The sequence below is a fragment of the Sapajus apella genome, unplaced genomic scaffold (genome assembly GCF_009761245.1).
Source record: "Sapajus apella isolate SASKATOON/1434 unplaced genomic scaffold, GSC_monkey_1.0 scaffold14, whole genome shotgun sequence".
Lineage (NCBI taxonomy): Eukaryota > Metazoa > Chordata > Mammalia > Primates > Cebidae > Sapajus > Sapajus apella.
Genome location: NW_022436954.1, coordinates 6,007,244 through 6,030,783, shown reverse-complemented (window position 1 = coordinate 6,030,783; position 23,540 = coordinate 6,007,244). Strand labels below are relative to the sequence as shown.

The 23,540-nt window shown below is 49.3% G+C and overlaps 1 protein-coding gene, 1 non-coding gene and 1 pseudogene across 3 annotated transcripts; 1 reads left to right on the top strand and 2 right to left on the bottom strand.

Moving 5' to 3' along the window:
* Window positions 1-807: 807 nt before the first annotated feature.
* Window positions 808-8,806, bottom strand: SYVN1 (synoviolin 1). Of its 2 annotated transcripts, none has more exons than XM_032282874.1 (16): window positions 8,016-8,806; window positions 7,042-7,190; window positions 6,754-6,846; window positions 6,516-6,668; window positions 6,324-6,372; window positions 5,834-5,937; window positions 5,086-5,212; window positions 4,890-4,989; window positions 4,748-4,813; window positions 4,536-4,652; window positions 4,276-4,439; window positions 3,866-3,994; window positions 3,615-3,788; window positions 3,271-3,457; window positions 2,106-2,254; window positions 808-2,028 (listed from the first exon to the last, which is right to left on the bottom strand). In XM_032282874.1, the coding sequence occupies exons 2-16, from the start codon at window positions 7,171-7,173 to the stop codon at window positions 1,922-1,924; spliced, it is 1,851 nt and encodes a 616-aa protein (XP_032138765.1). In that variant the 5' UTR covers window positions 7,174-7,190; window positions 8,016-8,806; the 3' UTR covers window positions 808-1,921. The 2 variants fall into 2 exon arrangements, with proteins under 2 accessions (XP_032138765.1, XP_032138766.1); XM_032282875.1 differs by having other exon boundaries at window positions 3,615-3,785; window positions 8,016-8,092.
* A 10,412-nt stretch (window positions 8,807-19,218) lies between these two features.
* On the bottom strand, window positions 19,219-21,287 carry LOC116554512 (annotated as a pseudogene).
* Window positions 21,288-21,800: 513 nt separating this feature from the next.
* On the top strand, window positions 21,801-21,988 carry LOC116555234. Its single transcript, XR_004270436.1, has one exon. It is a non-coding gene; the product is annotated as a U2 spliceosomal RNA (small nuclear RNA).
* Window positions 21,989-23,540: the final 1,552 nt, after the last annotated feature.

Sequence of the window (23,540 nt, the reverse complement as noted above, 5' to 3'; positions counted from 1 at the left end):
TTCAAATTCTAGTTGTTTTCTGGTGGAAGCAGTAGCCCAACCCAGTTTAGGGGAAGGTAGAACAGGACGGAGCCACTGGGTACTTTCCTTTCTCCACAGATCACTGTTGCAAACATCCCCAGGCCCTTGCTGCAGGCCAGATCTTGCTTGGTGCAGGCTGTGGGGAACACAGGTGACTACAGGTGACTCGGGCATGGGTCTTGGAGATCTTCTGTTCCAAGTGCAGTGCTGACACTGGGGTGCCAGCATTAGCCCACATTAGCCCCGGGCTCTTTCTGAGAGAGAGGTGGTCCGTTCTTTTTTGGTAACTGTTCCGTTGCAGACTAGACTTGCTGGCCTGACCACAAGGAGTGCCTGGGAACTCCTTGCAGCCAGCCTAGGGCCATCCTCCCCAGCCTGCTGACCTGGAATCAAGGCTGGAGAGGGGTTTGCAGGCAGGAAGATGCTGACCTTTCACTCTACCATTGCATCCCAACCCCAGCCAACTAGTCTTCGAACATGCCCTATACTTGGAGTCACAGGGGTCAAAGGCCTGAGACCTCACCCTACCCCCAAACTGGCTAAGACGGCTTTCAGTTCCTGGGCTCCCCAACTTGGTCTCTGCCCTCAGGCAGGGCAGTGAACTCTGGGCCGCTTCTCCATGTGTAAAATGAGCACATCTTCCTAATCTGTTAATGGTCAATGGTATCCCCAAGGATAGTTCTGGCTTCCATGGAAACCCTCAAGCCTGAAGATTCCAGGCCATTCTCAAGTGTACAGCCAGAACAGGGAGCCCAGTGCTGATTTTCTGTGACACAGCCTCACCAATTGTTAATGCAAGTTTTTTATTTGGCTGTATATACAATTTAAGCTATTAAAATTTGTACAATATTTACAAATTAAATAATCATCTGAAACGGTCTCCAGCAACTCTTATAACACAAAACCAAGGGGAAAAGACGGGCAGGCAAGTCCTAGTTCCTGTGGTCCCTCCTTGGCACTGAGCCTTTTCTAAACTGGAAAGACCAGGAGTCTGGCACTCCTGTTCCTCTTTCCAGGGCGAGTTTATGCATTCAACTTCAAAAGACAAATTTTAAGCCAAAAGACACTAGTAAGGAAGAAATTCCAATTCTAAACTCAAGAAGTTCTGCTAGTTGAGAAGTAGCCTTCCTTGGGCGCTGGGGTTGCAGTGGTCAGGAGCAGGCACACTGGCCCTTGCCTGGAGTGTGGCTGGGCAGTGGCTGCTGGGTGAGACAGGTCAGTCTCACCTAAGAAGCTGCAGGGGAAAGAGGCCTGGGGGGAGGGGAGGGGCAGGGTCCCTCAGTGCTGCCCGCCTGCCCCCCCACTCCCAGGCATTCCTTTCCCTGAGTTGTGTGGTTGCCAGTAAGACGCAGAAATGCCACAGGGCATAGGGGGCACAGCCACCACCACAAAGGGCTTCTGGGGAGATCAGGATAAGAAAAGGAAATGGGTACCAGTCTTGGGGGCGGGCCAGGGAACAAGTTCCTAGCTTAGCTCTAGCCCCTCTGGAGTCCCCACTTGGGAACAGGAGCTAATACTGTTCGGCACTGCAGTGTGACTCCGCACGCACATGTGGGACTCGGAGGGGCTGCCCCTCCTCCCAGAAAGGGGTGGGGAAGAGGGCTTCTCAGAGGCTGAATCACCTGCCTTCATGGCCCCAGCAGAACACAGGGCTGAAGAGTTGGAGAGGAAGGCTGGAAGTGACCCAAGATCCCCATGACTGGCTGGGACTATGAGGACTGGTGTCAACTGGGAACGCCAGCCTCTTTCCACTTGGCCTAGGGGATGCTGCCGCCTTTTCCTCAGAGCTGGGGTACTACTCCCTGGTGCAGACAGAGAGGGAGCTGGCACTTGGTGGCAGGACGTGTTCCAGCGAGGGCTGCTCAAAAGAGCAGGGGCTGGGGCCGGGACTGGGGCAGTGTCAGTGGGCAACAGGAGATTCCAGCTTTTGCAGGCGGCGCCGGCGGAGCTCAGCTGCATCAGGCTCTCCATCCTCGGGCATCTCCTCTGTGCCCACTGACTCAGGAGCTGTGGACGATAGACTAGAAGTGGGACCTAGAGAAGTTCCCTCCTCCCTGCCGCCCCCAGAGGCAAATCACACCTACCTGGAGGCCTTTCCGTTTCAGGGGCTGGTGTGGAGGCTCCTGGGGTTGGAGTTGTGGTCTCTGAGTCAGGGACGCTGGTGGAGGAGGCAGCAGCAACTGTAGTGGCAGTCTCCTCAGTGTGGTTGACTGAAGTGGCAGGCCGGGGGGGCCTGGGAAAAGAAGGGATGAGAGGCGGGCCTGGTCTTGGCATCCTAGGTTGGGCAGATTCTCCTGCCCTTGGTGAGCCTTGCAGAACAGAGTATAGAATGATGTGCCCCTGTGGCCCCAGTGCCTGGCAAACAAGTGAACATGCTGAATGAACTCAGATAGGGTGACTTGACTCAAGGACCAAATTATTCTATCCCTGAGACTGTAAGAGGTTTCCAGGTAGGGACTGGTGACCTGTTCACTATTATCCTGCAGTCTCCACCCTGGGGAGTCAGGCACTTTATAGGGGACCCACCGAATACGTCATAGTGCCCAAGCCTTGGACTCAAGTTCCCCTCCAAGCCTGTGCTCTCACTGCTGGAAGCCAGGCATTATGTACATGTCACTTTAAGAGACAGGGTCTCAGCTCTGTTACCAAAGCTGGAATTTAGTGGCACAATCATAGCTCACTGCAGCCTGAAACTCCTGAGCTCAAGCAATCCTCCTGGCTCAGCCTCTCAAAGTGCTGAGATTACAGGTGTAAACTACCACATCGGCAGTACACATCACTTATGAACAAGAATTAAGACCCCTTTATTCAAATAATGTGAGAGGTCAAAAGCAAGTGAGTGATGGGACCAGCGCTTAAACTTGGGATGGTTCCAAGTGACTTCCTATTTTTCGCTCCCTCAGTTTGAGGGCAGCAGTTGCCAATCCAAGTGTTACCATATCTCAGGAGAATATCGTGATAAATTAAAGCACTACAAATTCTGAATAATTTGACTTTAGAAAAATAAAAAGGAGTAAACTCCAAGGTCAGCTCTCAAATAAACATCACTCCGACTTAGCTCCAGATATGCTTTCTGGAGTGGGAAGATAGACAGGCACCAGGAGTTACCGAGAACTTCTCGAGACCCTGGGAGGGCCTGTAGACAGGTAGCCTGAACCAGCAGGTGTCAAAGGCCAAGAACCACTGCTGGGGACCTCTTAGCAGCTCCACTCCCACCAAACCCACTCTGCTTCCCCTGTGCAGACACACCCCAAGGAGGCCAGCACAGTGAGGTACTGGTTGATCTGCAGCATGGCGGCGTCCAGCAGTGTGTGGATGTTACGCAGGCTCTGCAGCCGGGCCTCCAGGTGCTGCCGCTCATGGCCCTCCAGAGCTCGAAGCTCCTCTGGGGTCAGCCCAGCAAAGCCCGCAGGGGGCACAGGCATTGGGGGGAAGGCTGGAGAGAGAGACAGAGAGAGAGAGAGAGAGGGAGAGGGAGAGAGAGGGAGAGGGAGGGAGGGAGAGAGAGAGAGAGAGGGGCTCAGTCTGGGCTGCTTCTGGGGCCAGATACCAACCTCACCCCCAAGAAGAACCCAGAGAGTGGCCCAACTTACCAAAGGGTGGAGGCAGGGGCATGCCCATCCAGGGAGGAGGGAAGGGGAAGCCAGGGGCAGGGCCAGCCTCTGGGGCAGAGCTAGAGCCCGAGCTGGATGGTGTAGCAGAAGCAGCAGGAGCACTGGTGCCAGCAGCTGTGGTTGTGGCTGCTCCACTGGGCCGAGAAACGGCTGCTGAAGAGTAGGAACAAGTTATCAGTGAGTGTTCCATCTCTGCCACCCTCTGGCTGTCACAGTACCCAAAGGCTCACCTGCACTGGTGGATGGAGGGGCCACAGCCTCTCCTGAGCTGGGGGGTGGCGGGACAGGTGGAAAGGGGCCCATGGGGGGCCACAGTGGGAACATGCCTGGAGGAAAAGGAGGCAGGAGGCCCTGGGGGACTGCAAAGACAAGACAGAGGTGAGAAAAGGACCAAGTGGACACAGAACCAACTCCCAGGCAGGGGGGCTGGCTACTGCGAGCTCTGTCCTCTGTTCCCAAGGTCCTGAGCTCCGCACTGGTCACACTGACTGCAAGCATCTATTTCTCATCTTTTCACCCCTCCCTAGTCCAGACTGAGACACTGGAGGACAGGGACTCTCCAATTTCCCAGCATCTTCCATACCCATCCCAGGGCAAGTACCCAGTGGTGTGCTGGATGGCCAGACAAGAGGACACTCACAGTTGGGGGGCTGAGGCAAAAGTGGTGGGGGATGGGGGGCAGGGGGTGGCCCCTGATCCGCAGGCTCCGGGGGTGGTGGTGACTGGGCTGGCAGCGATGCCCGAAGGACATCCATACGGCAGGTGGGGCAAGTCTGCTGCCGCTGGAACCAGGAGCGCAGGCAGCTGGGGGTCAAGGCCAGGCAGAGGTCAGCAGGTCCCTAGGGGCCTGCCTTCTGGGGCCTGTGCCCTGCTGTGCAGGCTCCCCAGGGCCCCTCCCACCTGGTGTGGAAAATGTGGTTGCAGGGCAGTCTCTTGGCACCAGTCACCATCTCTTCTCGGCAGATGATGCAGACATTGTCCATTGCCTGGAGTTCCTCTGGGGTGGCATCTGGATACCTGGTTAGGATGGCAGGGAATGTGTCAGGTCCAGCGCTGGAAGCAGAGGGACCCAGGACAGAGCTTGGGACAGCAGCCATGACAAGCCTACTTACAGTGTGTTCATGTTGCGGATGGCCCGGCGAGACATAATGGCATCTGTCACAGCTTTCTTGAACTGTCTGAAAGGACAGTCAGTGAAAGCAGGGAAAGGGAAGGGATTGCATCAGGAGGATCAGGGGACAGGGCTAGGCTTACCTCATGGCCAGGTACATGGGCCGGATGGCAAAGAGTGGGAAGGTGTGCACCTTGATCATGATGGTCATGAAGGCCATGTATAGCAGAACCTTGATGAAGCCTATGGGGAGGGGATGCAGAGAGCAGCAGGTCACAGGGCCTGGAGGCAGAGTGCGGGGTGCTGATCCAGGTCAGGAGAGGCCCAGGCTCCTCTCACCTGTAAACAGCTCCGTGTAGAGCATGTACACAGCCTTGTTGTCCCAGGGGTTCTCACTCTGGAGGTCCACGGAGTGCAGCACATACTTGATGAAGATGGTAAGCACCATCGTCATCAGGATGGCGTACTGGAGGGAGAGGGGGGCGAGGGGATGTAAACACACAGCTCCCCGGGGCCTCTGTGCAGCAGGTGCAGTGGTACAATCACAGGCTCTGGACACACCCGGGGTCGTCCTAGCTCCTCCACTCGCTAGCTGTGACTTTTGGCAACGCGATGAACCTCAGTTTACTCGTCTATAAAATGACAGAATTAACTATTCCTTTATAACAATATTGTCTTGTTGAGTAAGAGATGCAGGTCAGGAGCTCAGCACAGGGCCTGGTGTGAAATTCACACTCAACAAATACGAGTTGTCACTGAACACATTCTCCCCCTGCCAGGGACATGTCTCCAATTGTCCATCAAGCTAATCCTCTCCTGTCCATTACCAGCTAGCTCTGGCATGAGCCTCCAGGAACCCTCCCCTGAACCCCAGTTTGGGGCTCCTCCTCGGCCCTAGCCTTTGTGCTCTTCCCCAGTCACCTAGAAGTGAGTGTGTGGAGGGCAGGAGCCATATCTCATCACTGCCCCTTGGTGGCCAGCACATGTTGGCCACATAGCAGGTGCTGAGGAAGGGTCTGTTGGGTTATTCAAGGCACATGTGGGGTCACCTCGAGCTTGTCCTCTCAACCTCCCAGCCCAGTCTTACCTCAAAGCCAAACACCAGCTGCACAGAAGCCCCTCGGGTCAGGATGCTGTGATAGGCATGGCTGACGAAGAGGAAGTCCAGGATACCCAGGAGGAACATAAGAGCTGTGGGGACCCCCATAAATGGGGGGTAGGTGGGATCAGCCCAGGGCCCAACAGCTATTTAATGCTCTAGGACAGCCCTACCCTCAAGCCCTCCATGGCCCCAGGAACCTAGTCAGGTGGGCACACACCACTGAACCTGGCCCTCTGGGAACTCCCTGGGGGAGGGGGAGTTGTTGGGGCTGCCCAGATTGCAGGTGAGGAGGCAAGAGCTGAGGGCCCAGGCAGTTGAGAAGCCCTGGAGTGGAACAGGACAGAGACTATGCAAATTAACTTCCTAAATTATCTTTCCTGTACAGCTGTGGGCTAAGGGGGCAGCCTGTGCTCTGGAGTACAGGTCCACGGTTCATGTTCCAATCCTTCCCTCCCCTCCCCTGAATCTCACTCACAGACAATGCGGCAGTGAAAGAGCCAGGAGATGTTGGGGCTGCGTTCCATCTGAGGCAGAGCACAGAGGGGGCCTGTCAGGAAGCCTGGGGCTCACCCCAGATCCCCAACCCAGCCCTCCCTGCTCCTTAAGCCTGCCCACCGGCCACTCCCTGGCTTCCACCTGCTCCGGAGAACCCCCTGACTCGACTCACAAAGTCCACACGGTCCTCAGCCAGCCAGTGGAAACATTTGAGGAAGAGAAGGAGAGTGAAGAGTGCAACAAAGCGGGGGCTGAAGTCATCCCGAAAAACGGTGAAGGCCAAACAAGTCTCTGTGACAGCGTACCAGGAACGTTCCAGAAGGTGCTAGGGGCCAGGCAGGAAATAACATGGATCCTAAACATCCTCTCCCAGTACCCTACCCTCATCTTTGGGGCCGCCGCCATCTTACCTCCATCTCTGCTGCCCTCAGCTGCCCAAAGAACACCTTGCCCATCACCTTGCCCAGGAGGAAGACAAGGACAAAGGCCTGGATGTACAGGACCTAGGAGTGGGGAGAGGTTGTGGTTTGAGGTCACTTTCCATTTTCTTCTGCCTGGGACTCATCATTCAGGATCCTCCATATTCTCATCACAGTTTATTCAAACTTAGGCAGCTGGTGGCTACTTCCCTACTTATGTGATATCTAGCCCCGCCCCTGGCCCAGGAAGACTCCTCCCTCCCTGAGCCCTGAACTCACAGCCATGCTGGGGCTGGACTTGGTCAGGTACACCACAGTGGGGTAGAACTGGTGTTTGAGGTAGTAGGCGTGAGCCACCACGGCCCCGGTCAGCGCCAGGCTGGCCGCCATCATCACTGCCGTGCGGAACATTGCCCTGGCCCGAAGACCTGCATGGGGCAAGAAAACTTATGTGATGCTCATGCTGTGCAAAACAGCGCGGTGCCTGGTACAGCCTCAACAGGAGAAAGGGGGGAAATCACATTTCTCTCTCGAAATCATCGAACCAAGAATAGCTTACCCTCCCCCATTTTACAAATAAGACTCGAAGGGGTTAAGTGATCACACTGACGCAAGGCCTGGAACCTGGGTCAGTCTTGTTTCAAATCTAGGGCTCTTTCCACGCTGCCTGCCAAGCCGCCTCCTCTAGGGAGGTGAGGAGGAAAAGCTGCAGTGTTGGAGGAGGGGGAGCTGCACCGCTGACCCTCCAGTGGAGGAGCTGAGATGGAAGTCAACAGCAGATCTGCTCCAGGGGCGGGAACGCGCGGCCAGGGCTGAGAGCAGCCAAGGCACAGGGGGATGCAGACCGGGTAGGCGACAGCGCCGGTGACAGCTGTGTTAGGTTGGGCAGTTCGGACGCACGCCCCGTGGGAGTGGGCGGGGAACGTCAGCCTGGAACCCTGGGGTCCCCCGACCCCCGGAGTGGTGTCAACTCAGGGCACTACAGGAACGGCCAGCCGGCAGAGAGCAGCGGCGGGACGGGAGGAGCCGGGTCGCCCTCGCGGCCTCGCATCTGTGAGCACCAGGAGTTGCGAGCGTCGCAGGCAGGGTCCAGGCTCCAGCAGAGCGGCAGCACCGGCGTCTGAGGTCTCCCGCCAGCTGACAGGCCGAAAGCGGGCGGCAGGGCTGAGGGGCGCGCCGACCCCAGAGACCTCAAGGGGAAGGTTCGGGTCCCGACCCCGACCACAACTCGGGCCCGACTTCGCCCCACTCACCAGGAACCCAGGGCCGCGAGCCCGCTCAATCCGCGCGACTGCGGCGGCCGCTCCGGTTAACAACACTCCCCACCCCCTGCGAACCGGAACTTCGAGGGTCAGACACCTCACTTCCGGCTGCGCGGGGCGCGGCGTGGGTCGTACCAAGTGGGTCCTGCTCTCGCTCGCACTGCGCCCTACGTGGGACCATGGCAGTGGTGTTACCACCGTATCTGGGGCTCGTGTCTACGGGAAATGGCTGGGAAAGATATGCGAGAGTTGGTCAGAAGGTAATAGGGCAACAGGGGGAATTTGGATCCCCGTATTATTTATTAGTCACAGATGGTACGGCCCTGTTCTGAGTGGCCTCCGCCAAGTGGGGGACACGGTCCCGCAAGCGGCTGGGAGGTGGAGCCGTGTGCGGGCTGTACCACCTGGAGGGGGGAGTAGGCCAGGGACAGACTGTACAGGCCTAAGGAGAATGAAATGTTTTAAGAGCCTCAATTTAGGGAGAGTCACAACAGTTTGACAAATAAGGTGCTCTCTGAGAAAACTGGATGCAGAAGACAAAAATTTGTCTTCTCCATGATCCCCCCCCAAATTGTGTGGGAGTGAGTTGGGTCCCGTGGCTGCCACTGATTGGTTGCGATAAAGTTACGCGGCCCAATAAGAAAAAGAAAGTACCTTTGCTGGCCTGTAGAAAGGGGAAAGCAGGTGAGTGGTTGTTAGGGGCGGACAGCTGTGTTGCCTAGGCCCGGGTCCCACCCTAGTTGGCTGAGAGTAGGGAAAGCGCAGTCCGTGGGCGGGTGATTCCTCGCTGGCCTCCGGGGTTATTTGGCGCACCAGGACAGGGAGGGGCAGCCAGGTATACCCGGGACAGGGAGATTAATTTCTGCTAATCTTGGGATGGAAGTGTTCTGTTTGTGCAAAGGAATTGACTGCAGCGAAGCAGGTCTGCCCCCATCTCAGTGTGTGGTTTTGCTATCCGTGTATTGTTCAGCTCAGAGCCATAAGCAAGACCCCCACTGGTCGTGGGCTGCACTGTATTTTCGTTCGTGTCTGGGTCGCAGCCAACTAAGCCCGCTGATTAAGAACATGGAGCTAATGCATCCACTTTGTTCCTTGCGTTTTCCTCCGTCATCTCATTTAATCTTCAATCACCAAGGTTTATGAGCTAAGGGGTGCTACCCACCCCCTTTAAACTGGGGCAGTTGAGATTCAGAGGCTTAACAAAACCTGTCCTAGGGTTGGCACCAGGTCTGCCTGCCTCTAAATCTCTGTGCTGTTCGTCTGAGCCATCTTCCCCGCCACCTGTTGACCTGACAGTTTCAGCTTATAACCAGTCAGAGTTTGCGTCCTGTAAAGCCACGTATAACTAACTTTTCTTTTTTTCTTTTTTCTTTTCTTTTTTTTTTTTTTTTTTGTTTGTTTGTTTGCGACAGGGTCTTGCTCTGTCGCCCAGAATGGAGTGCAGTGGCACAATCAGGGATCATTGCAGCCTCGACTTCCCGGGCTCAAGCAATCCTCCCACCTCAGCCCCACAAAGTCTTGGGATTACAGGCGTGAGCCACAACACCCAGCCTATCTGTAACTTTCTAGTGGCTGCCTCCAATGGTTGGCTCTCAGCCCTTGCTTGACTCAACCTCTCTCCATTTCTTGAAAGTCTCCTCCCTAAGCTTTTGTGATCCACATGCCTCTGCTCCTCTTTTCTCTCTGGCTATGCGTGTGTCCCCTTCTCTTTACCTGATGTCCTTCTCTACTTTTCCTGGGTGGTTTCCTCTGCTCCTGTGGATTCAACCCCCTGACCCAGATGCTGATGATTTCCATGTCTGGTCTCCAGCTAGAGTCTACTCTGCTTTTAAAACAGTTCAGTGTCCCTAGACACGCTGCACCCCAGCTCCAGAAACGTGTGCTCATTATCTGCCCGCACATCCAAACTGATAATTACATCATTTATTCAGTTAGTCTACAAATATGTATCAGGCGTCTCCTGTTCTAGGGACTTAGGACATCAGTGAACAAAATAAAGATCTCTGCCTTTGTGGAGCTTATCCTAGTAGATGTGACAGCAAACCATAGACATAAGTGAAAAATCTAACATGCTGGAAGATGATCCGTGCTATAGGAAAAAAGTAGAGCAGAACAAAGGGGATCGGGATGTGGTGGGGTTCTTGAAGATGGTTGCAGTATCAGCAAGGATAATTGGATAAGCTTCCTTGAGAAGGTGACACTTGAGCAAAGACGAAGCGAGGGCATGAGCCAGGTGTATGTCTGAATAAAGAGTTACAGCTCAATGAAGGTGGAGCGGTTCTGCTTTGTTGGAGGAGATGAGTGTGGCTAGAGTGGAACTAGTGGAGGGTGAGTAGTAGGAGAGATGGCCAGGGCAGGATCCCGTTGGCCATCACAGGGACCTTGGCTTTTCCTCTGAGTGACATGAGAAGTCACTGGAGGGTGCTGAGCAGAGGTGTGACATGCTCTGACTTAGGTATAATAATGTCACTCTGGCTCCTATGTTGGAATAATCTGTGGTGGGGTGGAAGGTAAGCATGGAAGCAGGGAAGCCAGTTAGGAGGCTCTTGTAAGTGCATTAGGCAAGGGAGGACGTCCTGTTGGTTCTACCTCCTGAGTGTCTCTATAATTCATTCTTTCCTTGCCATTTTCACTGCCACTGTCCTAGTCCAGACCATCATCATCTCATGCCTGGGAAAATGCAACAGTCCCTTTTCCTGTGCTTTCCTCTCATCCCTTATCTATACAAGGGCCAGAGAGATCTCCGGACACCTGAGCTCAGGCCTTGCCTTGCCTTCCCTCCCACACTCTGCCCTTCAGGCATAATGTCCCATTTGTGGGGCCTGAGATGTACCATCCCTCCCATGCCCCAGGCGGGCCCATCACCTTTTGCGTATGTTTTTCCTACTCTCAGGAACATCTTTTTTCTCAAATATCACAAAAAGCATTGCCTACCTCCTCAGGCTGGGTGGAGTATGTGCCATCATGCCTGGCTAATTATAAAAAAATTTTTTTTTGTAGAAACAAGGTCTTGGCTATCTTGTCCAGGTTGCTTTTGAACTCCTGACCTCAAGTGATTCTCCTGCCTTGGCCTCCCAAAGTATTGGGATTACAGGCATGAGCCACCATGCCTCAACAAAAAGCAGTTGTATCTTCTAAGTACTAACAGTAAGCAATCAGAAATTGAAAATTTCACTACTTACATAGCTTCAAAAAATCTAATGCTTAATGATAAAATGTAATCAAAGATGCGCAAGAGCTGTACACTGAAAAGTGTAAAACATTGCTCAAAGTAAAGACCCAATAAATGGAGAGATATACCGTATCCATGGATCAGAACACGCAATACTCCTATGATGTCAGTTCCCCCAAATCATAGAGTTATTGCCATTCAGTAGGCATTTTAAAAAAATTAATGCTGATTCTAAAATGTGAAAATTCAAAAGACCTATAATATCCAAAACGATCTTGCAATATATAAACAAAGTTGGAGAATTTATACTACCTGATTTTAAGACTTATTATATTATAAGCCGGGTGTGGTGGCCCATACCTGTAATCCCAGCACTTTGGGAGGCCTACATGGGTGGACCATCTGAGGTCAGGAGTTTGACACCAGCCTGGCCAACATGGTGAAACCCTGTCTCTACTAAAAATACAAAAATTAGCTGGGTGTGGTGGTATGTACCTGTATTTCCAGCTACTCAGGAGGCTGAGACAGGAGAATCACTTGAACCCAGGAGGCAGAGGTTGCAGTGAGCCGAGATCCCACCATTGCACCCCAGTCTGGGTGACAAAATGAGACCCTGTCTCAAAAAAAAAAAGACTTACCGTAAAGCTCCAGTGATTAAGACAGTGTGGTTTTTGGTGTAAAGACAGCCACGTAGGTTAGTGAAACAGAATGTAGTACAGGAAAATAGAATAACATTTATATTGATTTGCAATATAGGTACTAAGGCAATTCACCAATGGTGAAAGATGATTTTTCTTTTCCTTTTTTTTTTTTTTTTTTTTTGAGGCGGAGTCTTGCTCTGTCGCCCAGGCTGGAATACGATCTCGGCTCACTGAAACCTCTGCCTCCCAGGTTCAAGCAATTCTCCTGCCTCAGTCTCCTGAGTAGCTGGGATTACTGGCATGTGTGGCCATGCCTGGCTAATTTTTTTATTTTTTTTTTAATTTTTGTATTTTTAGTAGAGACAGGGTTTCATCATGTTGGTCAGGCTGGTCTTGAATGCCTGTCCTTGTGATCTGCCTGCCTCAGCCTCCCAAAGTGCTGGGATTACAGGCGTGATCCATTGAGCCCCGCCAAAAGATGATTTTCAACAGAAGTGGTGAAATAATTGTATATCCATATGAAAACATAAAACCTACTTCCCTACCTTGTATCATATACAACACTTAACTTGAAATGCACCGTAGGTCTAAATGTGAAACCTAAAACTATAATATCTCTAGAAGAAAACAAAACATCAAGTTATACAAAAAGACCGTTGCAGAAAACATAAAGAAAAAAAGAAAAAAACAAAAAATTCTTGGTGCTGCTGGGTTAGGCAAGAATTTCTTAAATGGGACACAAATAGTGTAAACTAGCAAAGAAACAAATTAATAAATTGGATTTAATACAAACTAAACACTTTAGCTGTTCAGATGACAGTTAAAGGGAGAAAAATTGGGAGAAAATATTTGCAAAGCGTGTATCTGACAAAGGACTCATGTTGTGAATACATAAAGTATTCTTATAACTTAAGAAAATAAGGCCGGGTGTGATGGCTCACGCCTGTAATCCCAGCACTTTTGGAGGGTGAGGTGGGCGGTTCCCCTGAGGTCAGGAGTTCTAGACCAGCCTGGCCAACATAGTGAAACCCTGTCTCTATCAAAAATCAAAAATTAACTGGGCATGGAGGCGGGTGCTTGTAGTCCCAGCTACTCAGGAGGCTGAGGCAGGAGAATTGCTTGAACCCAGGAGCCGGAGGTTGTGATGAGCCGGGAGCTGGAGGTTGTGGGGAGCTGAGATCACACCATTGTGCTCCAGCAATTGCCTGGGCAGCAAGAGTGAGACTCCATCTCAAAAAAAAAAAAAAAAAAAAAAGAAAAAGAAAATGAAAAGCTGATACAAAATGGGCCAACATTTTGAGCAGACATTTTATCAAAGAAGATATTCAGATGGAAATAATCCCATAAAAAGATGTTCAACACCATTAATTATTAGATAAATTAGTTGAAAGCAATGCAATACTATTACTACTAGAATATGTCACACAAAGTGGTGGTAGTGATGTGGAACACCTAGAACTCTCTTAGATTGCTGGTGGGTATGTTGAAAAAAAGTTTGGTAGTTTCTTACAAAGTTAAACATACATGTACCATATGACCCAGCAATTCCATTCTTAAGTTACCCAAGATAAATGCAAATGTATGTTCATACAACTCGTGATAGCATATCAAGTAGTTGCCAGGGACAGGGGCTGGGGGAGGGGATGGATTGCTCTAAGGCACAAGCAAACTTTTTGGATAGTGGAAGCATTCTATATCATGATAGTGATCGTAATTACTTGACTTATGTTTGTTAAAGCGCACCAAATTGTGTAAGTGGTTAACCTTATTGTATGTTAAAACTGGCAAATACTATTGTATTGACATACAATTATACTTCAGTTAAGTTGACATAAAAGCTGTTGAAAGCGGCTGGGCACGGTGGCTCATGCCTGTAATCCCAGCACTTTGGGAGGCCGAGGCGGGTGGATCACAAGGTCAAGAGATCCAGACCATCCTGGCCAACATGGTGAAACCCCATCTCTACTAAAAATACAAAAAATTAGCTGGGGCATGGTGGCGCTTGCCTGTAATCCCAGCTACTCAGGAGGCTGAGGCAGGAGAATTGCCTGAACCCAGGAGGCGGAGGTTGCGGTGAGCCGAGATCGCGCCATTGCACTCCAGCCTGGGTAACAAGAGTGAAACTCCGTCTCAAAAAAAAAAAAAAAAAAGTTGTTGAAAGCAAACATACATTTTAACCTAGATTGCCCCCTTTCAGGAGTCTATCTTGTTAAGAGCTTGTACGTGACCCCAAAAATGTTAAATCCAAGGATGATTACTACAGCATTGTTTGAAATAGTAAAACAAAACAACAGAGCCACATGTCCGTTAGGGAGAGAATGGTTAGGCCGGTCTTTTAAATTTTTATTTATTTGTTTGTTTGTTTATTATATTTTTTGTAGAGACAGAGTCTTGCCATGTTGCCCAGGCTGGTCTCCAACTCCTGAGCTCAAGTAATCCTCCCAGACTGGGCAATATAGTGAGACCCCCTTCTTTACAAAAAATAAATTATCCAGGTGTGGTGGCGGGTAGCTGTAGTCCCAACTACTTAGGAGACTGAGGTGGGAGGATTGCCTAAGCCCAGGAGTTTAAGGCTGTGGTGAGCTATGATCCTAAGATCATGCACTGTACTCTAGCTAGAGTGACAAAGACCCTATCTCTAAAAAAAAAGAAAGAAAAAAGAAAATGGTTAATAAGCATAGCCGGGCGCGGTGGCTCACGCCTGTAATCCCAGCACTTTGGGAGGCCGAGGCGGGTGGATCACGAGGTCAAGAGATCGAGACCATCCTGGTCAACATGGTGAAACCCCGTCTCTACTAAAAATACAAAAAATTAGCTGGGCATGGTGGTGCGTGCCTGTAATCCCAGCTACTCAGGAGGCTGAGGCAGGAGAATTGCCTGAACCCAGGAGGCGAAGGTTGCGGTGAGCCAAGATCGCGCCATTGCACTCCAGCCTGGGTAACGAGAGCGAAACTCCGTCTCAAAAAAAAAAAAAAATAAGCACAAAAAATATGTTAAACATACTGGTCATTATGGAGATACAAATCAAAACGATAGAGAGATGATTTCACGCCCACTAAGATGATTGTGATTTAAAAAAAAGACCGACAATAACAAGTGTTGGCAAGATGTGGAGAAATTGGCACCCTTACATATTTCCTGTGGGGTCATAAAATAGTGTAAATGCTTTGGAAAACAGTTCGACAGTTCCTCAATAAATTAAACATGAAGTTACCATATGCCCCAGAATTCTACTTCTAGGTATATGTCCAAGAGAACTGAAAACATCTGGTCATACAAACACTTGTACAAGAATGTTTGTATCAGCATTCTTCATAATAGCCAAAAAGTACAAACAACCCAAGTGTTCATGAATAGCTAAACAAAATGTAACATGTCCACACAGTGGAGTATTATTTAGCCATAAACAGAAATGAAGTACTGCTTCATGCTGCAACATTGATGAATCTTGAAAAAAATATGCTCAGTAAAAAAAGCATTCTTATAATTGCACTTATGTTGCATGTCCAGAATAGACAAGTCCACACAGACAGAAGTAGTGACTGCCAAGGGTTGGTGGCATGGGGAATGGGGCCTGCCTGCTAATTCGTATGGAGTTTATTTGTTGGGTGAGAAAAATATTCTTGAAGAGATAGTGGCTATGGTTGCACAAGTTTCGAAGTATGCTAAAACCCACCAAATATTTTGAGACAGGGTCTTGCTCAGTTGCAAAAGCTGGATGCAGTGGTGCGACCATGGCTGACTGCAGCCTGGAACTCCTGGGCTCAAGTAATCCTGCCACCTCAGCCTCCCAAGTGGCTGAGACTACAGGCACACGCCACCACACCTTGCTAATTTTTTTTTTATTTTTAGTAGAGACAGGGTCTCACTCTGTTGCCCAGGCTGGTCTTGAACTCCTGACCTCAGGTGATCTGTCCACCTCAGCCTCGCAAAATGCAGGGATTACAGATGTGAGCCATCACACCTGGCCGAATTGTACACTTTAAAATAGTGAATTGTTGTATGTTAATTACATTAATTAAAAAGGTAAGGTAACAACAAAGACAAAAGAGAAATTAAGAAAATAGATGCTGGGTACAGTGGCTCACGCCTGTAATCCCAGCACTTTGGGAGGGTGAGGTGGGCAAATCATGAGGTCAGGAGTTTGAGACCAGCCTGGCCAACATGGTGAAACGCCGTCTCCACTAAAAATACAAAAATTAGCCGGGTATAGTGATGGACATCTGTAATCCCAGCTACTCGGGAGGCTGAGGCATGAGACTCGCTTGAACGCAGGAGGTGGAGGTTGCAGTGAGCCAAGATCACACCACTGCACTCCAGCCTGGCCAGAGAGTGAGACCGTCACACACACACACAAAGTATTTTAAGTATCAAATTGATAAGTATTAGATTGATAAGTATTTTAAAGACGAGTCAGTAGTTAACTATCTCATCCCTCCTGCTCATGTACAAACGACACAAGACTTTATGATGTCTGGGGATTAAAAAGCTCAGTAATGTAAGAATGACAATTATCACCCAAATAAATGTAAAATTTCAACCCAAACCCAAGGGGTTTTTAATGAAACATAAGTGTTCATTTAAAAATGTATATATTAAGGCCGGGCGCGGTGGCTCAAGCCTGTAATCCCAGCACTTTGGGAGGCCGAGGCAGGTGGATCACAAGGTCAAGAGGTCGAGACCATCCTGGTCAACATGGTGAAACCCCGTCTCTACTAAAAATACAAAAAATTAGCTGGGCATGGTGGTGCGTGCCTGTAATCCCAGCTACTCAGGAGGCTGAGGCAGGAGAATTGCCTGAACCCAGGAGGCCGGAGGTTGCGGTGAGCCGAGATCGCGCCATTGCACTCCAGCCTCGGTAACATGAGTGAAACTCCGTCTCAAAAAAAAAAAAAAAAAAAAATGTATATAACTGGGTGCAGTGGCTCATGCCTGTAATCCTAGCACTTTGGAAGGCAAAGGCAGGAGGACTGTTGGAGTCCAGGAGTTTGAGACCAGCCTGGGCAACATAGCGAGACCTCCATATATACAAAAAAAAAAAAAAAAAAGAAAAAAAACTGCACTTGACTGTAGTTCCAGCTACTTGGGAGGCTGAGGTGGGAGGATCACTTGAGCCCAGGAGATTGAGGCTGGGAAGAGCTGTGATCATGTCACTGCACTCCAGCCTGGGTGACAGACTGAGACCCTATCTCTAAAAAAATAAAAATAAATAAATACAAAGGCAGCAACAATTTCATGTCACTGGGAGCCATGTGGCAGGATAACTCTGAAGCTTCATGAAGACCCACCATTGGCATTCTGGAAGACAAACAGCCTTCAAATGGGATGGAAATTGCCTGCCTATGGGCACATGTGGCTCATTGTGGAGATGTGTTTGAGCTGCATGATATTTGCAATTTTTATAAATTAGTTTCCAATCTTAACATGTGTAAGATTTCCTATCTGACACATGAGAAGTAAGGATTTCTGGCTTCTCCATGAGACCTGGCTACCTGGCCCCACAAGGCTCATCTCCCTGAGTTAGAACCATTTGGATGGGGTCAGGGCTCTCCAGACCCCCATGACCCAGGTCCCTCTGCCATTACCTGTCCAGGCTCTGGCACATTGACTTTGTTACTTGCTTGAGTGGGGGTTGAAATGGAGACACTCTTTGGTGCCCCTTGAATAGGAAATATCCACTCCTGATGGGAGGGGTCATAAAAAGAAAAAAAAAAAGGAAATATCCACTCCTTAATTCAGCGAGATAGGAGCTGCAGGGGTGTTGCAAACCAGCCCAACCCCGTTCGTGGGTGCCCTTAGTCCCGGAGGTGATGAAGGATTGAGAAAAGGAAATAAAGACGGAGACACAAGAGTAGAATTTACAGCATGGGTCCCGGGGACCAACGCCAAGCGTGGGAACTGCGCTGGCCCGGAGCTCTGGGCTCCAAACGCTTTTATTTTTATTTATTTTTTGAGACGGAGTTTCGCTCTCCTTACCCAGGCTGGAGTGCAATGGCGCGATCTCGGCTCACCGCAACCTCCTCCTCCTGGGTTCAGGCAATTCTCCTGCCTCAGCTTCCTGAGTAGCTGGGATTACAGGCACGCGCCACCATGCCCAGTTAATGTTTTGTATTTTTAGTAGAGACGGGGTTTCACCATGTTGACCAGGATGGTCTTGATCTCTTGACCTCGTGATCCACCCGCCTCGGCCTCCCAAAGTGCTGGGATTACAGGCTTGAGCCACCGCGCCCGGCCTAAATTATTCTTATGTTTGCAATTGTGATTCTTTAATAAATACCACTGCTATGTAACTCTATTGTAGGCTTTCTAGATTTGGTTTAAACACACACATATATATATTTTCAGTTGTGGGAAGCTTTACAACTTATATTCCATGCACTTTTTGGACAGAGTTCTAAAAGAGCCAGCCCATCCACAAGACAGGCAGAAAAAAGTTAAATTAACTAGGGCAAATAGGAGGGTTTTTTTGTGACAGTGTTCACAAGAATAAGTAACAAGGTATAAAAAAAAAAAAAAAAAAAAAGATGGCCGGGCGCGGTGGCTCAAGCCTGTAATCCCAGCACTGTGGGAGGCCGAGGCGGTGGATCACGAGGTCAAGAGATCGAGACCATCCTGGTCAACATGGTGAAACCCCATCTCTACTAAAAATACAAAAACATTAGCTGGGCATGGTGGTGCGTGCCTGTAATCCCAGCTACTCAGGAGGCTGAGGCAGGAGAATTGCCTGAACCCAGGAGGCGGAGGTTGCGGTGAGCCGAGATCGCGCCATTGCACCCCAGCCTGGGTAACATGAGTGAAACTCCGTCTCAAAAAAAAAAAAAGATAAAAGTAAAAATTTTTTTTTTGTGGGACAGAGTCTTACTCTGTTGCCAGACTGAAGTGCAGTGGCACGATCTGGGCTTACTGCAACCTCCACTTCCCGGGTTCAAGCAATTCTCCTGCCTCAGCCTCCTAAGTAGCTGGGACTACAGGTGTGCACTACCATGTCCAGCTAATTTTTGTATTTTTAGTAGAGACAGGGTTTCATCATGTTGGCCAGGATGGTCTCGATCTCTTTTTTTTTTTTTTTTTTTTTTTTGGAGACGGAGTTTCACTCTTTTTACCCAGGCTGGAGTGCAATGGCGCGATCTCGGCTCACCGCAGCCTCCGCCTCCTGGGTTCAGGCAATTCTCCTGCCTTGGCCTCCTGAGTAGCTAGGATTACAGGCACTTGCCACTATGCCCAGCTAATTTTTTGTATTTTTAGTAGAGACGGGGTTTCACCATGTTGACCAGGATGGTCTCGACCTCTTGACCTTGTGATCCACCCACCTCGGCCTCCCAAAGTGCTGGAATTACAGGCGTGAGCCACCGCGCCTGGCCATCTTAACAGTTTAAGAAGGTGGACATTTCAACACCATCAAGTTCATTTATTTAGGTGACATGTTTCTTTTACGCTAACTTGATTTCCTTGAATGACCTAGCTAATAAACTAGTCACCAGTAATTTAGTCACTGGGCAAATCAAGCCTGCAGGAAAGGAAGCCAATATTCAAAATGCTGTGTTACCATCTAAGCCCACTCAAATAGTTTATTTTCCACAAGAATAGTAACTTCAATAGTGAGATGTTTAACTGAAGTGAGCTCCTCCAACAAGACCAAGACAGCATCTCCTCTTCTAAGGCTTAGGTTTTGCCCAGAATTCCCAACACATGGAATAGCCCATACCAATGGTCACTGCTCCTGCAACAAAGCCTTGGGCTGCCACACACATGTGGATCAGAGGAAGGGACATTATCGTGCTCTTCTGTCTGTATAATCCATATGCAACAATTGCTGCAAAACCTGCCGTTCCAATGGGGACAAATGGTGCCTCTTTAGCTTTTCAAGTAAGCTTGGATCCCTGATCTTCAACATATGAAGAAAGGGAAACATTATGTCTGTTGACATAGTGATTGCTTGAAAAATCTCCCTAGAGCAAGAAAACCTCTCATACCTGATGTCGACATTCTTTTAATTAACATTTAACATGTTTTTATTATTTATTTATTTTTAAGATGGGGTTTCACCATGATGGCCAGGCTGGTCTTGAACTCCTGACCTCCGGTGATCCGCCCACCTCGGCCTCCCAAAGTGCTAGGATTACAGGTGTGAGCCACCGCGCCCAGCAACATGTTTTTATTGAGCACCAAGCATGTGACAGATTTAGAGCAAGGTTTTTTTTTTTTTGAGATAAAGTCTCACTCTGTTGCCCATGCTGGAGTGCAGCAGCATGATCTTGGCTCACTGCAACCTCAGCCTCCTGGGTTCAAGCGATTCTCTTACAGGCACACGCCACCATGCCAGGCTAATTTTTGTATTTTTGGTAGAGATGGGGATTTCACTATGTTGGCCAGGGTGGTCTTGAACTCCTGACCTCATGATCAGCCCACCTTGGCCTTCCAAAGTGCTGGGATTACAGGTGTGAGCCACTGCACCTGGCATAGAGCAAGATTTTTATAGGGCATACAACAAAATACCCTGTCCTTCCCTGCCCAAGTTTATACCATCTGAGGAACAGAGGATAAAAATAAAAATATTTCTTTTGTAACCAATAGAGTTGTTGAGAAAATACCACTTGAAGTCCCTGTACCCTTCTCTGAGTTGGACAGACTTATCCACTTTGCTCCCAAAGGTTTCTCCTCCTTTTGATGTAGGGTAGGCAAGCCCCCAAATTGGGGGTTATAGGGAGGGTTCTTGGTGTTGTCCAGGAAGGAATTCAAGGGTGAGCCAGTGCTGTTAGACAGCAACATTTTTTTTTTTTTTTGAGACGGAGTCTTGCTCTGTTGCCAGGCTGGAGTGCAGTGGCATGATCTCTGCTCACTGCAACCTCCACCTCCTGGGTTCAAGCGATTTTTCCACCTCAACCTCCTGAGTAGCTGGGACCGCAGGTGCATGCCACCATGCCTAGCTAATTTTTGTATTTTTAGTAGAGATGGGGTTTCACCATGTTGGCCAGGATGGTCTCAATCTCTTGACCTCGTAATCCACCCACCTCGGCCTCCCAAAGTGCTGGGATTACAGGTGGGAGCCACCGTGCTGGCTAGACAGCAACTTTATTGAAGTGGCAGTGCAAAGCAGCAGCAGATGCACGTCCTTGCAGACCGGGGCTACCCTGAGTAGCAGCTCAGAGGCAGTTCTGCAGTCATATTTATACCCACTTGTTTTTGTATGCAAATTAAGGAGCAGATTATGCAGAAATTTCTAGAAATAGGGCGATAACTTCTGAGTCATTAGGTCATTAACATGGAAAGGGACAGTAATTTCCAGGTGTTGCCATGGCAATGGTAAACTGACATGGCACACAGGTGGGTGTGTCTTATGGAAAGCTGCCTCCACCCACATCCGTGTTTTAGCAAGTCCTCAATTTGGTCTGGTGTCCCAGCCCCACCTCCAGAATTGAGAGCTGCCTCTGACCTCACTTTGGGTCCCATACCTAGTTTCTCCTAACAACTTCACCAAGAAAAGTCTCTTCTCTATTTCTTGGGAGGAGTGAGTGAGAGAAAGTGGGACAAGGCCACTTTTCTGCAGTGTCAGTTACCCCGGAAAAGGCCCACCATGGGGAAACAAGCTATAATGAGAAAGAATCCTTAGATTGTGTCAATCAAACCCAAACAGTCAATTATCCAACCAATCAGTCAACTCCTCAATCCAAGCAGCATAAAATTGTACTCCTAGTTAGGTTTGTGGATTATAAATGCTCATAAATTCCTATCCCTTCCCTCATAAAAAGATGGGGTTTACTTCTCCACCCCCTTAATTCTGGATTTGGCCTATGGCTGGCTTTGAACCAGTAGAATATGGTGGAAATGATGCTGTGCCAATTCTGGGCTTACCCTTTAAGACAGAACTAGGAGCTTCTGTTTTCTTCTCTTGGAATTCAGCTACCATGCTGTGAGGAAGCCCAACCAGTCCTGTGGGGAGGTCCATGTGGAAGAGAATCAAAGCTCCATTCTCGGTCTTTTGGGTAAGATCAAGCATAGTATCTGCATATGTTCTTATCAGTTTGATATCTGATATGTCTTCTATTTGAGGACACAATATTAAATGGATTGGAACTAAGAGATGGAGCTTGCCTCATCCACTCCACACATCCACCTAGCGTTGCAGTACCTCCAGGAACAGCATACCCCCGAGGGGAGATAAAGTTTAAAAATGAAAAAAATAGTAAGTAAAAATCTCTAGCCAATTGGCTGGGGGAGTATAAATAAATAAATAAATAAATAAATATCTCTAGTCAGCATCAACTTGACAGCCGCCGTTAGAGTGCACCATCTTCGAAGGGTCGTCCAGCTCCAAGGGTGGAGGTGGAGGCATGAGAAGAGCTGTTCCCACAAGGCCTTGCCCAAACTGCAAAATGGTAAGAAAATAAATGATTGTGTCATAAACCCCTAGGTTTGAGAGTGGCTTGTTTCACAGCCCTAATCTAATTGGACTCCCTATTCTCGGCCCCAGGTCCAGGGCCTGCTACAGACTAAGAACTCAGGGAATGTTGAAGAAGTGAATCAACAAGTCATTGGGCTGAGTGGGGTGGCTCACACCTCTAATCTCAGCACTTTGGGAGGCCAAGGCGGATCACCTGAGGTCAGGAGTTTGAGAACAGCCTGACCAACATGGTGAAACCCCATCTCTACTAAAAATACAAAAATCAGCCGAGTATGGTGACACACACCTATAATCCCAGCTACTCTGGAGGCTGAGGCAGAATTACTTGAACCCAGGAGGTGGAGGTTGCAGTGAGCTGAGATTGCGCCACTGCACTCCAGCCTGGGCAACAGAGTGAGACTCAGTCTCAAAAAAAAAAAAAGATTGGCTGAGTGGATGATGGATGGTTGAATGGTTGGATAAGTGAATTGTGTTGAGCCTGACAGATCTAGGGTGATGAGCTCTGGATCAGGGACTCAGAGTCTAGCAGCTTGAAGGATGAGAAGCCATCTCTGCTGGAATTGTTAATATATAATTTTTCTGGGAAGGGCCCCTGCTCATCTTCTTGGAATGGCATATCACAGGCAGTGCATACTCAGCTGCTCAAGTGGGACACTAACCGCCATCCCAGAATCTGGAAAGCTCCGCAGTGCAGTGGGCCCAACCTCACTATCCCTGCTGGAGCCACACCAGCAGGAGTGCCTGAGGGCTGCTACCTGTTGTCCCCAACTCTGCTTGGTTCCAAATGTAAGTCTCACATGATTGAAACTCTGGAAGGAAGCCGGGCACAGTGGCTCACGCCTGCAATCCCAGCACTTTGGGAAGCTGAGAGGACAGATCACCTGAGGTTGGGAGTTTGAGACCAGCCTGACCAACATGGAGAAACCCTGTCCCTACTAAAAATACAAAATCAGCGGGGGCGCAGTGGCACATGCCTGTAATCCCAGCTACTCAGGAAGCTGAGGCAGGAGAATTGCTTGAACCTGGGAGGTGGAGGTTGTGGAGAGCAAAAATCTGTCTCAGTTAAAAAAAAAAGAGAACTCATGTTTTTTGTTTTTTTTTTTTTTTAACTGGTTTAGCCTCTGTGGTCCAGGCAGCCAGCTGGAAGGAGGCTGGGACAGTTGCTCAGTGACCAGCATGGGCTTGCTAATCTTTTTTTTTTAATTAAAAAATTTTTAACTAATCTATATGTTCTGCTTATGTAAGGGCTTGCTACTCTGACAAGGACCTTTCTTTTTTTTTTTTTTTTTTTTTTTTTTTGA